The 14,683-nt window shown below is 26.1% G+C and overlaps 2 protein-coding genes across 2 annotated transcripts; one reads left to right on the forward strand and one right to left on the reverse strand.

The window, feature by feature from the left end:
* Positions 1 to 7,221: 7,221 nt before the first annotated feature.
* Positions 7,222 to 13,064, reverse strand: LOC114122926 (rab proteins geranylgeranyltransferase component A 1). Its single transcript, XM_027985731.2, has 9 exons — positions 12,729 to 13,064; positions 10,753 to 10,819; positions 10,476 to 10,673; positions 10,231 to 10,411; positions 9,677 to 10,137; positions 9,273 to 9,598; positions 9,066 to 9,211; positions 8,815 to 9,003; positions 7,222 to 8,744 (listed from the first exon to the last, which is right to left on the reverse strand). The coding sequence occupies exons 1-9, from the start codon at positions 12,775 to 12,777 to the stop codon at positions 8,607 to 8,609; spliced, it is 1,755 nt and encodes a 584-aa protein (XP_027841532.1). The 5' UTR covers positions 12,778 to 13,064; the 3' UTR covers positions 7,222 to 8,606.
* Positions 13,065 to 13,231: 167 nt separating this feature from the next.
* LOC114122927 (COP9 signalosome complex subunit 7b-like) lies at positions 13,232 to 14,494 on the forward strand. The gene is made up of 2 exons (XM_027985732.2): positions 13,232 to 13,389; positions 13,454 to 14,494. The coding sequence occupies exon 2, from the start codon at positions 13,474 to 13,476 to the stop codon at positions 14,233 to 14,235; it is 762 nt and encodes a 253-aa protein (XP_027841533.1). The 5' UTR covers positions 13,232 to 13,389; positions 13,454 to 13,473; the 3' UTR covers positions 14,236 to 14,494.
* Positions 14,495 to 14,683: the final 189 nt, after the last annotated feature.

Consider the following 14,683-nt stretch of genomic DNA (forward strand, 5'->3'; position numbering starts at 1 on the left):
TCAAAATATTTTGAAATTTAAATCACGTAAAGAAAACGCGAATCTTAATAACTGGTAAAATTTTCAAGTATCTACGACTTATACTTTTTGAATAATAACAAATATCAAAAATCGTTTGAGGCTAAACTGTTATTTAACGCGGTTTTTGTAAAAATTTAAATTTCAAACACTCATAAAAATTTTTTGTCTGAATCCGGTAGAGTTTTTTTTACAGATATTTGAAGAAAAATGTATGGAGAACCTTGTACCAAATTTTCAAAACTTAGTTATAAAAGAAAAAAATTTTATGATTTTTCAACTTCAAAATTACTTGCAAATTTTCGCGTTTTCGACAGATTTCGTAAAAATTTGAACTAAAAACGCTTATAAAAAAAATTGTGACTAACGATTTTTAATTTTTTTTAGCTACATTAAAAACAACTCATAAGGAACCTTGTATTAAATTTTCAAAACTTTTTGGTCATCCAAAAATTTTTTATCGACACTTTAAAAAAAATTTCTCAAAAAAATCGAAAATTTCAGTGGTCTATAAATAACTCAAAAAAAGTCAAAATTTTTTGAAAATTTAACTATATACGGATACTACTGACATTAACATTTGGTGAAAATTTCAAGTATTTTCAGTGATTAGTTTTTGAATTACAACCATAAAAAAAAAATCGATTTGGTCGAAAACTGGTTTTGCGTAAAAATTGCCGTTTTTCCGTCATTTTTTTTTTGTTTTTCTCGATTTTTTTGAAAACTGTTGGAAAATGTTAACTTTTTACCTCTATAATGCACCAAGGATATTCACTTTTACATCGGAAACCACCCCCATTGTTTGGAATTGGAGCATTATTTCGACTAGTTATGCTGTACACAGACACAAAAACAAAAAAAAAAAAAAAAAAAAAAAAAAAAAAAAAAAAAAAACACACACCATTGTAAAATCAATACATTCATCACTTCGTTCAGAATCTAAAATGTAAGTTAGGTACCTAACTATATGATCAAACGAAAATAAAGTAAATTAATCTAGTATATAATAATATAGATAGGTAATACTCTAGTTTAAGGATATGTAGGTATAGCTTATAAAATAATCTTTACAGGGAGAAGACGTAATGATGAAAAAGTACAATCTCGTATTCCTCATTGAGATATAATTTGTAGAAAATTACAATTTTTAATTATTAATTTAAATTATAAGCATAATTTGTCATGGTCATTTTTGTCATGTTTTGATCATGGTGACATATCTAGTTATCTAGGTTATTCAAAGTTGTGAATGCCGGTGTCCCAGTGCTTGAATTTGCTTTAAATAAATATAAACAATTTAGTCAATCCCGAGACATCGATTTCCATAGATTCATTTTCAATTCTAAAGAAGCTTTATTAAAAAATATTTTCTGAACTTGTCAACAATAAAAAGTAAAGTATAATAATAGTGAAAAAATGAATGAAAATAATATTATATGCCTAGGTAGTGAATACCAACTATAATAATATATTATATTTATTATTTTTTATAGCCTCATTATAGGTAGGTGTACAATAAATTCTAAGACTACTTAGAAAATATTCAAAAATCGTCTGATGACACCATGCAGCAGTTTCAATGTATCATTATTATTTATTCGATATTATTGCTTCTGCTATCATTGTAATTAGGTACTAAAGTTATTTTTTTTGCAATCTGAATAATTTTAAAATGTATTTATAAATGTTCTTCAATATTTTATCATAATGTGAAAACTTAGATCTAACTGGCAATAAACTAATAAGTGATCTGTGATTATTATAAAATTATTTTTGCCAAGTAAGTATTTAATTCTTATTTTTAATTCGGTTTTGTAGTAAATATTTTTTTTACACTTGTATTTAGACAACCTGCATATTGTTATTTATGTTGATAAATCTAATGTCAATAATGTCGTGTATAAAATCTATCAATATACGCACTGATATTTTGATGGTACCTACAACCTACTCATTACTTATTAGTCATTCTACTATTACAAAATACATTTGTTTATAGGAAATCAAAAAGTAAACGCATGATGCATTAAATATAATATTATTTAAATATAGGTAAAATTATTAGGTAGGTACAGTTTATTTCAATAGGTAATTAAACAAGTATTATCTAAATGAAAAAAGATAATATTTTACTACAGTCAATAAGTATAAGTAGTTGATTAGGTAGATACATTATAAACTACGTATAGGTAACCATATGGTAAGAGTATAACCTATGTGAATACAACATTTAAAATTGTGCACTAGTAACTAACTTTAGTGTGGATGTTGAACGTTTGATAATAAGTGCCAGCAACTTATTAAAATCACCATTACGCTCAACTATGAACATTGAAACAGAAAACTTGAGTTTGTATATAAATTATAATATGCCACCATTATACGGTTGGGATCCCAGGGACAAAGTTTACCATTGGATATCTAAAGAAAAACATCGAGTCCTTAAAAGAAAAAAAGGAAAGGAACAAAGTTATTTTGGTTGAGTTTTCTTTGAAGCATCTGGTAAAAACAAAATGATCGATAGTGATGATAATGGCGAAGACACTGAAGATAAAAAAAAAAATGTTTTAATCTGTAATTATTATTATTAATAAATTGTAATGAATAAAGTTATGAATTAAGAATTTACATGTGTAGTCAATTTATAGTAAATAGTAGTTGTTAAGCGAATTTAGCGAGCGATAAATTTATTTAATCTGCATGTACAAAAATATTAAAATGTTGGGCAGTTCTAAAATTTTTTTAGCGCAAGCTCTGTACAATTATTTAATTTTATAATTTTAGACGTTAAATATTTCTTGAGGCTCCACGAGAAACTTCTACTTAAAAAAAAAGGCTCCAAAGGTGTGAAAGTTTAGGAACCGCTGGTATAGCATATCCGAGGTATTCTTATATACAGTACCCATACAAAAGCATATATGCATAAGTATAACACGCGAGTCTGCTAATGGTGTTGCTGAAATTTCTATAACATAACCTGTATAATAATATGAAGATAATTTCTGTTCGATTATGTTATGATATATTATAATCAAGTAGGGCTATTTAATAAAATACTTCGTAAAAATTATAAACTTGAAAATAATTCATACGATTTAAAACAGCAACAGCAATTATGGAAACGAGCGACAACGTGAAACGTATATGTGATGAAATTAGCTAATTTATTTATATAGGTTATTTAGCAAAGGTTTTCTCATTTGAGGACATTTATTGACGAGAAATTAAAATAATATAATACTGAACACTCTATGAGTAAACATATTAAATAGAATATTACTATTTTCATAACCGTAGATATAATAATATGTACCTATGGCCGTAATATATTTTATTCGTTTTGAAATAATATGGGTAAAACGTTTACGATTTATTATAATAATACACGTTGACGTTATTTGCAATTAAATATATATGTTTATAAAATATGACTACACATTTTAATACTGTACATCGATGGTAATATTAAAACACATCACAATAATATGATATTAATGATTTCTAAAAACATAATGAAAACTGGTCATTTAGTGTAAATTAAGGTGTATACGTAAAGTGTAAAGGTCTAATACTATCACACCTTAAATATTTAATATGTATGGTATATACCAGGGGTGGCGAACCTTTTTTGGGTCAAGTGCCAAAATTTAAAATCAAGTTTTTTGGAATATGCTCGCGTGCCAAAAAAAAAAAAAATGAATTTTACTAGGTAAGATGAAAAAAAAAAGCATGCAATAATTACACACATTTTATTAGGTATATAATTTAATAAATAAATAGTATATATGTAAAGTTTTATTACAAACTTATAAATTTGATTCTAAAAATTTCTCATAAGTACTAAACTTTTAAATATAATTTTTTTTTAAGATAAATAATATTTGCGTGCTACTGAAATTTGGTCAACGTGCCACTTCTGGCACGCGTGCCATAGGTTCGCCACCCCTGGTATATACGGTAACAGTTTCAAATTTTACGTATTATTATACACACATCACATGTTTAAAAATATAACATGCACCCACACACGTACACGCACAGATATTATATTCAAAAAAATATAACACTTACTTGAAGTATTTGCGACTGATTGAATTTCTGAATTATTTCTTAGACTGCCGTTGTTGTCCTCTTCTTGCGTTTATCGTTCTCATGACTTCTTAGTGTTAAATTTTAGGTTCTGAACGATGTGATGAATGTATTGATTTTACAATGATGTGTTTTTTTTTTGTTTTTGTATCTGTGTACAGCATAACTTGTCGAAATAATGCTTCAATTTCAAACTTCGGGGTTATTTATTTCTGATGGTAAAGTGAACATCCTTGGTGCATTATAAAGGTCAAAAGTTATCGTTTGCCAACAGCTTAAAAAAATAAATCAAGAAAAACAATAGATTTTGTTTTATGGTTGTAACTCAAAATTAATTATAGTAAATACTTAAAACTTTCACAAAATGTTTATATTAGTGTTATCTATATACAGTTAAATAAAATTTTCAAAATATAGTACATAGTATCCCGAGAAATATAATATCCTGAGAAATATAGTATCCCGAGGTGTATAGCGGTAACCGGTTATTTTGGCAAAAGACATTTCGACGAATGCGTATATTGGCGAACGGATACATCGGCGAAACTGAAAAACCATGAAACCGAAGATTTACCGGCTAAAATTTTTCTTTACAAAATAAGATTTATTAATTTAAATTCAATATTATTATATTATTTTTATTTTTATATTCAATATAAAAATTAGTAAAATATTATACTTTACATATATAGGTACCTATATGTATTTATAATACATAAAAATAATAATAATAATAATATATAAAATAAGTAAAAACACTACATAACAAAATGTTTTTATTTTCACACACCCAACACACCTGGTTATTGCGGCACTGCGTAAATCCACAAAAATAATTTTCAAACTACTTTTTTATGAGCAATTGATTTTCAAATTTTGATTTAAGTTTAAATGACTCACCTTAATTTTCGTTTTATTGTGTTTAATTTCGGAAGTTGAGCTAATACAGCATCATTTAGATTTTTAGTAGCTTCACACCTTCACCAATAATTTGCTGATTAGAATTGACTCCGAGTGTAGCTTTTTCCATCATTTCAGTTGTAGCTTCCAGTGCAATAACTTTTGCTAAATTTGGAGCATGACTGTGTGGTTTTTTTTTAACGAAATATTACTTGCCGAGAATCTATGTTTCTGTGTTCGTGCAGGACAATCATCTTTTCTTTCACATCTTTAGTATGTCTAAGTTTAATTTACGGGGAAAAAAATAACTAAGTATATACAAATTGTATACATTTATATTACATGTATATGTTATTTATTAGTAACATATTATACATAATATAATTTTACTTACTTTTCCGTTATGCGATTTGTCTATAACATAGAAATAATTACTTTCGTCCACCAATTTTGATTTTGACTTAATCGTTATTATAATATTGTATTCATGTTCATAAAATATAAAAAAATCACACAGTGTAACAATTAATATGGAACGAGGAACCGTTTGATTTCGACTGATCACAAAGATATTGTAATTTTAAAAACACATTCGGTTATTACGGTTTATCTGAAAGTTATCGTTGTGACTGTTTGCGCCCTGAGGTAGGGCGCACCTATACTTCCTAACCGCCCGCCTAGCCAGCCTACAATATTGGTCAACAACCTATATTTGTCACCGGCCGACACATACACACATAAACGTTATAATCGAAAATACAATTAAAGATAAAACCATGACCGCACGATCCCCATCGATAAAGTTCAATTACAAACAAACTCTGTGTTATGTTTATTCAAACAAAATTTGTCTTTAATGCATTTTCGCCGATACATCCGTTGGCCGATTTATTCATTCGCTGATGTATCCATTCGCTAATATACATTTTTGCCGAAATTACTTTCATCGAGATGTCCTAAAATCGTGTTTAGAAGTACTTCGAAGTAGGTATAAAGTATGTTAGTATCCCGAGGTTAATACTTAATACCGTAAGTTATTGAGTTAGAGGTGATAAAAATGTATTGTATTTAACTGACTGAACAATATATATTTGGTAAAATTAAAAGTTTTATAGTGTAAGTACTACTAGATTTTGTTCTATCCATTATATTCCATGATATAATTAACCAGTTAGTTATACGTACATGTTTACGTATGTTTCTAAGTTCTAGATTCTGTATTGGAAACTCTTTAAGGACTAAGGAGTAGATACTTATCTTCTATTGCATAATAACAATATACAACATATTTAGTCTACATTCAGCACATCATTCTATACCTAAATACCTTTACATTTTCGGAAACTTGAAAGTATTGATATTTTTATTATGTTTAGATTTTATACTTCTATATGTTATATTTCTCTTATTTATAGATATGAATAAGCAATATTCGGGGTAGGGTACTATATTTCTCGGGATACTATTTAGTATTTACAGTGATTGGTTTTTGAGTTACAAAAATCGATTTGGTCAAAAACTGGTTTTGCATAAAAATTCAAGTTATTCCGTCACTTTTTTTTTGTTTTTCTCAATATTTTTGAAAACTGTTGGAAAATGATTACTTTTGATCTTTATAATGCATTAGATATTCACTTTGCCATCGGAAACCATCCCCGAAGTTTGAAATTGAAGCATTATTTCGACGAGTTATGCTGTACATAAAAAAAAACACACATTGTAAAATCAATACATTCATCACTTCACTTCGTTCAAAATCTAAAAAAATACTAAAAAAAAAAATCGAAAATTTCTGTTGTCTATAAATAGCTCAAAAAAGTCAAAATGTTTTGAAAATTAAATTGTGTATAAAAAAATAACATATGTTTGTAAAATCAATAGAGTAATTACTTCGTCCGGAATCTAAAATTTATGTTCCTATGTTGCAATTAAAATATTTATTGGTAACAAACTAACAACAAATTTGGACTGTTTCTTACAAACTGTACAGAATAAAGTCTATACATACTAGATACCCATAGTTAAATCAGACCTTTTATTTATGTTAATTCTACTGATAATAAACCATATAAAACCAGAAACCAAAAATATTAGAAGTTAATACAAAAAATACAAATAAAAAAAATTTGTAAATATTTGAATACATTTCTCATACAAAGCTAAGGAAGATAGCTATTAAGGAATGTGGAAAATATAAATTTATTAAATGCTATATAAATTTTAATTAACTATATTTATTCTACATATAAAAATTAAAAACCAAATCACCAAGTAAGTTATTGCAAAAAGCAACAGATTCAAAAATGTCGTTTTATTTTTATATCTATTATCAATAAATTATTAGATTAAAAATAAATAATAATATAGCAATATAATGAGATAATATTTAAAGGCCATACAGTAAAATATAGAGTAAAAAAAAAAAAAATCAAACTTAAAATAAGCATCAATAAAAATTTAAAAAAGGAACAAATTTAAAATTATAAAAGATTATTTACCAAACGGTGAAAATCAAATAACATTTGCTGACTAGAAAATTTAGAAATAAAAAGGAACCGAAACAAATTGTTTTTAACACAATAATTATTAAACTAATATAAAACAAATATTTAATATTGACATATTATATGGTTATTTATATTTCTATACGCATTAAGAATTTCAATTATTTAAGCAAGTATCTGTGGTGCAATGTTAAACATGGTCATTTAAAATTTAATAAAAATTATAAACTATCAAATATTCAAATATATCTCAAATGAATAATAGATTAAAAATACCAATATTTGTAGAATGATATTTTATCTGTAAGTAAAAACTTTCTTATGTGTTAATATATTACTCAATACTAAGATAATAATCCTAATTAAAGGATGTAAATTACAGTAACCACATGATTGAATCATTAATTAAATACAGTTAAGATATTTATAACCTTTTAAACTTTTTATCATGTAATTAATTAAAATTATGTGAGATTTTACTACTTTCAGTGAAACTGTATTTTCTAAAAATCTATTAGTAATTTAATGATAAAAGTATAAAAACCCCTAGTTACCAAAAAACATTTAAAAAAAAACTTTGGAATGTAATCAAGAGTTCATATTTTGGATACAATAAATATTTTATGATAGATTGTGCAGTTGTTTAAACATAAACAATAAAACGAAACATATAAAAACATAGTTATTATACATTTATCTGTTCAAATCCTGTTATCAAAATAAATTGTTTTCCAACTGTGTAAATCAATGAAATTATATTATTTATAACAAAATTGAATAATTTAGTTTTGAGATTTAGCAATTCATAATTAAGTATAGACTCTCATAATAAATTATTATTAGCAAGATATCATAAATTTAACAAAAAAAATTTCCATTTAGTAATAACTACTTTTTTAATATGAACTCTTTTTTTAAGATTTATTAAATATAAGTATTGTTTTAATATATTAAAAAAATGCTAAATGATTAAAAATTGCTAACCTAACCAATAATACAAGTATAAAAAGCTAACAATTATCTTAAATTAAATTGGTAAAATAATAGCCTATCAGAATAAAAATTAAGCAATTGCAGGATATTTTATAAGTTAATTCATTCTTCTTTAGGTTCTTCAGAACTTTGGAAAGGAGGACCAGCAGCTTCATCAACTTCAAGAGATAGTTCTTCAGGATCAGGAGCACGAGGCAAAAATTCAGAATCTGGATACATTTTTGAAAAAATAGATTTTGCCTGAAATAATTAAAAAATAATTTTAATTCAAGACCTGTATTTAAAAAAATAACAAAAATGTATAATTTACTTGTTTAACAGCAAACTCATAATCAACAGCTAGATCGGGTCCTGAACACAAATAAACATTGTTCGGAACATTTTGCGATAGATCATATTCAGATGTTTCAGGACAATTAAAATAAAGTGCATATAAAATTTGAGGTTTTAATGATTCATTTAGTATACTTGACTCCCCACTCGATGCAGAAGAATCTCCCTAAAATAATTCATATTAATACTTTGATAAAAAATATACATCAAAATTATTAATTAAAATACCTCTTTTGATGTTTGAGTTGATTGAGTGTCAGTATTTATTCTAATTGTAGTACCATCTGCATATTCAGAATGTAATAATGCATCAACAGCTGGTTTTAAATCATTTACTGCGTTATCTATTTGTTTGGTGGTCATGTGTAGTAAATCTATAATTTTTAGATAAATATTTTATTATTAAATAAAAGTACAATTTTTCTTAATATTTACATAGTCCAGGTGGACAAACGTGAGTAGATGGTCCAGCTTCAATTACTGTTATTGGCTCTTTCCCTTTAATTGGAAATTGAAGTAATGTCAAAGACTCCTTATCAGTAGTAGATATTGATCTATCAATTATAAAAATGCCTCTTGAAAGACCTGCTTTAGGAACAGAGCCTAAGAATTCTGGAGGAGCATCAGCAACACCCATTACAAGATGATCACAATCAAGTCGGGATCCATCAGATAAAATAGCTTTACATTCATTGTTTGCTACTATAACACTATCAGCTGCCCGTTTCAGATGATACACGCCTCCAAACACAGCGCATAGTCTAAAAAATACAATTAATGGATTATTTCATTTTAAATAATAATGGTTTTTTTTATTAAATATTAATGTCTCAACATACCGACAAAAACATTGTGGAAGTTCTCCAGTACCATACATGGGCCACAAAAATGGTGTGTTACCATAACGACCAAGGCTACTTAGGAACCGTTGAGTTCTTTCAACACCCACCATACATGGTGTTGTATCATTTGACATTGCAATAGCATATAATACATAATGCATTAAATTTTCTGTTAAGCTTTTGCTTTCTAAGTATTGTTTTAATGTTTTATCTTCAAACCCTTTAAATTCATCACTCTCTGGCTTATACTCAACACATAAAGTCAATAGTTGCATTAATTGTCGCTTTTCAATAAGTCCAACATTCTTAGTAGCAAACACATCTGCTCGAGAACATGGAACAGTTTCCAATTTATTCGACTGCCATGTAAGAATACGATTTACACATCGAAATTCAGCATAACGAGAGATATTTGATGAAATAAGAAGTTCTACTAATGTGCCACGAGAGAAAAGTAACTGCAACAAATTAATTAAACAATACAATTTTATTTTATTAGAAAAATATTTGCAAAAATAGTTTTTAATTATTTTAAATATAATCAAACTGACTTTAGGTGCTAAATCCAAGTTAAATTTTCGCCCCATGGTTTTAATTTTAGCTTGACACCAAAGTTTATCATTTTGTTTTAATGTAGCCTCAGTTTCAGTCAATCCATCTTTACTTTCTTTTGGACTATCTTCAGTTTGAGTATTTTTTGCACTAAGCAAATTACCAACTGAAGGAAGTTTTCTACAAAAAAATATAGATTTAATAAAAACTAAATAAAAGAATAACAATATAAAAATGACCATACTCAGGAATAAACCATTTTTCTTCAATATTAAATACAGTGGAAAATTGATTGCCTATAGTTATAGACTTTTCAGTGTCTTGCACTAATGGAGAAGATGTTTTCACAAAATCATTTGTTTTTCCATTTCTGCATTCATCTAGCCATTTTTGAAGAGCTTCAAATGTAAATGATGCCCACATACCACCATAATAGTCATTTCTATAATAAACAATAAAAATATTTATCATTTTCAAATACAATATGTATTTTGAATAACTTTTAAAGGGACAAAATATACCTATCTAAGTGTAAAACTCGTTTTCCAATTCGACTAGCAGCAGCAGCAACAATTGACTCAGTCATACCTGAAATCAAATTATATATTATATTATAATATTTTTATATTTTTAGTTTAAAAACCAACAAAACAAATATTACTTCCTTAATTCTCATTCTAATCTAGTGATGGGTCCAAAAATAATAGATAGAGCTCATATTATTTACTATTAAGGTTAACTTTACTATGTTAATAAAAGAAAATAACAGACAACTTTTTTAACAGAGTATGATTTAATCTATAATGTATAATGTAGAAAATAATTGTAAAACAGAAATGATTTTTAACAAAATTTTAATTTTTGACTAAGAGAAGTTCTCAAAATAGTTTTTTTCTTTTTTTTTTTTATGTAATTTTTTATCATTGTAAAATCGTATAAATTGATAGAGATTAACATATAAATAATGCATACAACATTGTTATATTAAAACCAATACACAACATTTTTAATATTTTTATTGAATAAGAGAGTCATGAGATAAATAGTAGTAATATAAAAACTAATAATAAACAATTATCAATATATTTAAATTAGGCACCCAGTGTACTATCATTTATTTGAACATCCAATGATACTGTCATTGTCATACTATAAATAGCACTAAATAAAATTATTCATACATAAAACTAAGTAAAAAATTAAAGATGTATTTTTTAGTAGTTCATTAAAGAGAAAACCTATATTTTTATCTGATGGTTTATTTTTTTTTTACATTATAACATAATAAGTAAAGGAAATTCACTTTCTCATTACCGTGACTAATAGACCATATAATTCTGATTACACAACCATTCAATGAACTCTTAACAAGAAATAAATATAATATTAAATATTTAAAATAAAATAAATATAAAAACACATTTTTTATTAAGTGCTAATACTAATATTTAATTTGGTATAATTTTTAGTTTATATATTTATATTATACTTATTAAATATAATATACTAATTTAAACATGCAAGAATATACTACATATAATTTTTAAATACTAATCACTACATTTTAAATTGTTTTATAAACATTTATAAAGCATTCATAACATTGGAACTATAGATAATTTATAAATTTAGTAGTTAATATCTTCATTTTAAATGAGTAAATATAAGAAAAATAAATTTTGTGGCATATAAATTGCAGTTGCACAACTTAAATTTAAACATTGAATACTTGAAAATAATAAACATTAATTCAATATTTTACAATAATAGTAATAGGATTGATAATATTTGCTGGTTAATGAGTAATAACTGAAAATAGTTTTTAACTAAAATTGTAAAAATATATTAAAATCAAATATTATATTAATACATATAAATACAATAAATTCTAGATTCCATATGGTAAATTACTACTTCTTTTAAAAATAATAATTACATGACGTATACTTTACTATACTATTGTACTTATTTAAGCATTCATGTAAAACATCACTTTGTGAAAATTAAATGTACTATTCCTATTAACTTATGATGATGTAAATTTATATCAAACACAAAATTAAAATAATAGTTAGTTACAAGATGATATCTTATACAAACAATAATATTGATTATAATTATTGATATTTTAATATTATAAAATCATGTTATATTAATATTGGAGGAAATTGCAATTCTTTTTAAATATTTTTCAACTGAATAAAAAAAAAATTGTTCCTAAAATATTATCAATTTACTTTGCATAATACAATAAACCCAAAATAAAAACAAATTAAGATTGTATAGTCAATAATATTAGTGAATGAATATAATTATTTATTTACTTCATCAACCTCCTCAACACCTATATTATTTACTGTCCCTCTGTGACCCATCTACTCACATATAAATACAAAGATATTTAATAAAAAATAAATATTAATATCAACGAATGCTTAAGGTGCGTAAGCTAGACCTAAAATTCTAAAAATAATTATATATATAAGGAATATATTACCAGTGCCAATGACAATCACTTCATACTTGGATGGCAGATCGTCCTCCATATTGAAGAAAACTATTTCGATAGAATTATCTTAAAGCGAAAGTCGATTCTCAAATAATTATTCTAGACGTTGATACAGAATTGAAGGAATCGTATGCTGGAAAGTAAACTGCAAAATGGAAGGCAAATTTAAAGAAATAATATGAATAATTCAGTAATTCAACATCGATGATCACCGATTCAGAATCGGAACTCGGAGGTGTAAATTGTAATCAGTCGTGTATTATCACTTAACACACTACTTTATCGATGTGAAGCCAAAAAAAAAATGGGAAAATTATTATAGCTCTGATTCATACTTATACCACGGTTGCAGACTGACTGATGAAACTACAGTGGCATTCGTCACCATGACAAAATCTTTATAATCTCATTGCTTATTGTTCTTTGCTTATACATGTATTGTTCATGTATGTTTTTTATCAATGATGATAAATATTTTAACACCGGTGTTGTGCCGTGGCGCTACACTGCGCTACTGTAGGGTTCAACCGTAAGACCACAGAATGCAGATAAAGAAACCTTTATCAATTGTGAAATAAATAATAATTCGAATGCCGAAATGCCGAATTGCCGAATACGCCATTAACAATTTTGTCATATTTTTATAAGCGTGAGTAAATTTGAACTTTTAAGTTTATTTTATAAAATCTGTTAATATTATATACATGTACTAGGTTCATAAGTTTTGTTCACAATGTCTCAAGAAAAAGTAATTGAAAAACCTCTGCAACAGTTCGTTGTTCAAGCTCTAAAATTAGAAGGCGACAGTTTAGTAGAAGTAATTAAACAAGCTTTGGATTGTGTTGACACATTTGTGTTTGCAGAACTTTTAGAATGCCCCAACGTTATTGCACTGGAGACTACACCTCACGCACCATACCTTCATGCTTTACGCATGTTTTCACAAGGTACATATTTGGATTATTTGGAAAAAAAAGAATGTTTGCCAGAACTTAGTGATTCCCAGAAGAAAAAACTGCAATACTTAACAATTGTTACATTAGCCAATAAAATGAAAAGAATACCTTATGATGTTCTTTTGAAGGAGTTGAACGTTGATAATGTTAGAGACTTGGAAGACTTAATCATTGAAGCAATCTATTCAAATGTCGTTTCTGGCGAACTTGATCAACAAAGTGATTATCTAGAAGTAGATTGGACAGTTGGTAGAGATGTTGGAGTTAATGATGTTGACAACATGATAGACACATTACAGCAGTGGTGTGATTCCTGTGAAAATGTTCTTTCCACAGTACAAGCTCGTATTGTTGATGCTAATCGAACTAAACAAGAGGTACTAAAACACCGTGCTGCTATTGACAATGAGGTTACTAATGTGAAAAAAGCAATTAGAACTCAAATACAAGATGAAGAAATGTCAGTGGATACTAGTGGTCCTACAAAAAAAACAGTAAAAGGAACAAAACCTAGTGGAGCTAAATTTTGGAACAAGTAAATAACTGCACAATAATAATATTTCACACATTACATAAATTTATAATTGTTATTATTATTATTTTATTTATATAATAGTTATAATGTGTATAAATTAGCAAACTTAAGCCATTAGTGTATAATGTTTTTCCTAATAATCCTTTTAATTTAATGATATGGTATACATTGGTACTGGATATAAAAATTAATTTTTTGATGTATGATATACCTAATTACTTTTCATTATAATATTTTTATTAATAAAGATTTTTTTATAGAAATAGTGCTTATTATTCTTATTTACAAATTATACAAAATATACATCAATAAGTGTCATGACTCATGGGTGATGATATAGGTATCTTATTGAATTATTAATAAATAACCTGAGGATTCACATTATAGTAAATCATTCTAAAGCACCACTCAACTAGGAAATTATTATTTGAGTAAATGTCTAATCTTAATAA

This window comes from Aphis gossypii, chromosome 2 (genome assembly GCF_020184175.1).
Source record: "Aphis gossypii isolate Hap1 chromosome 2, ASM2018417v2, whole genome shotgun sequence".
NCBI lineage: Eukaryota > Metazoa > Arthropoda > Insecta > Hemiptera > Aphididae > Aphis > Aphis gossypii.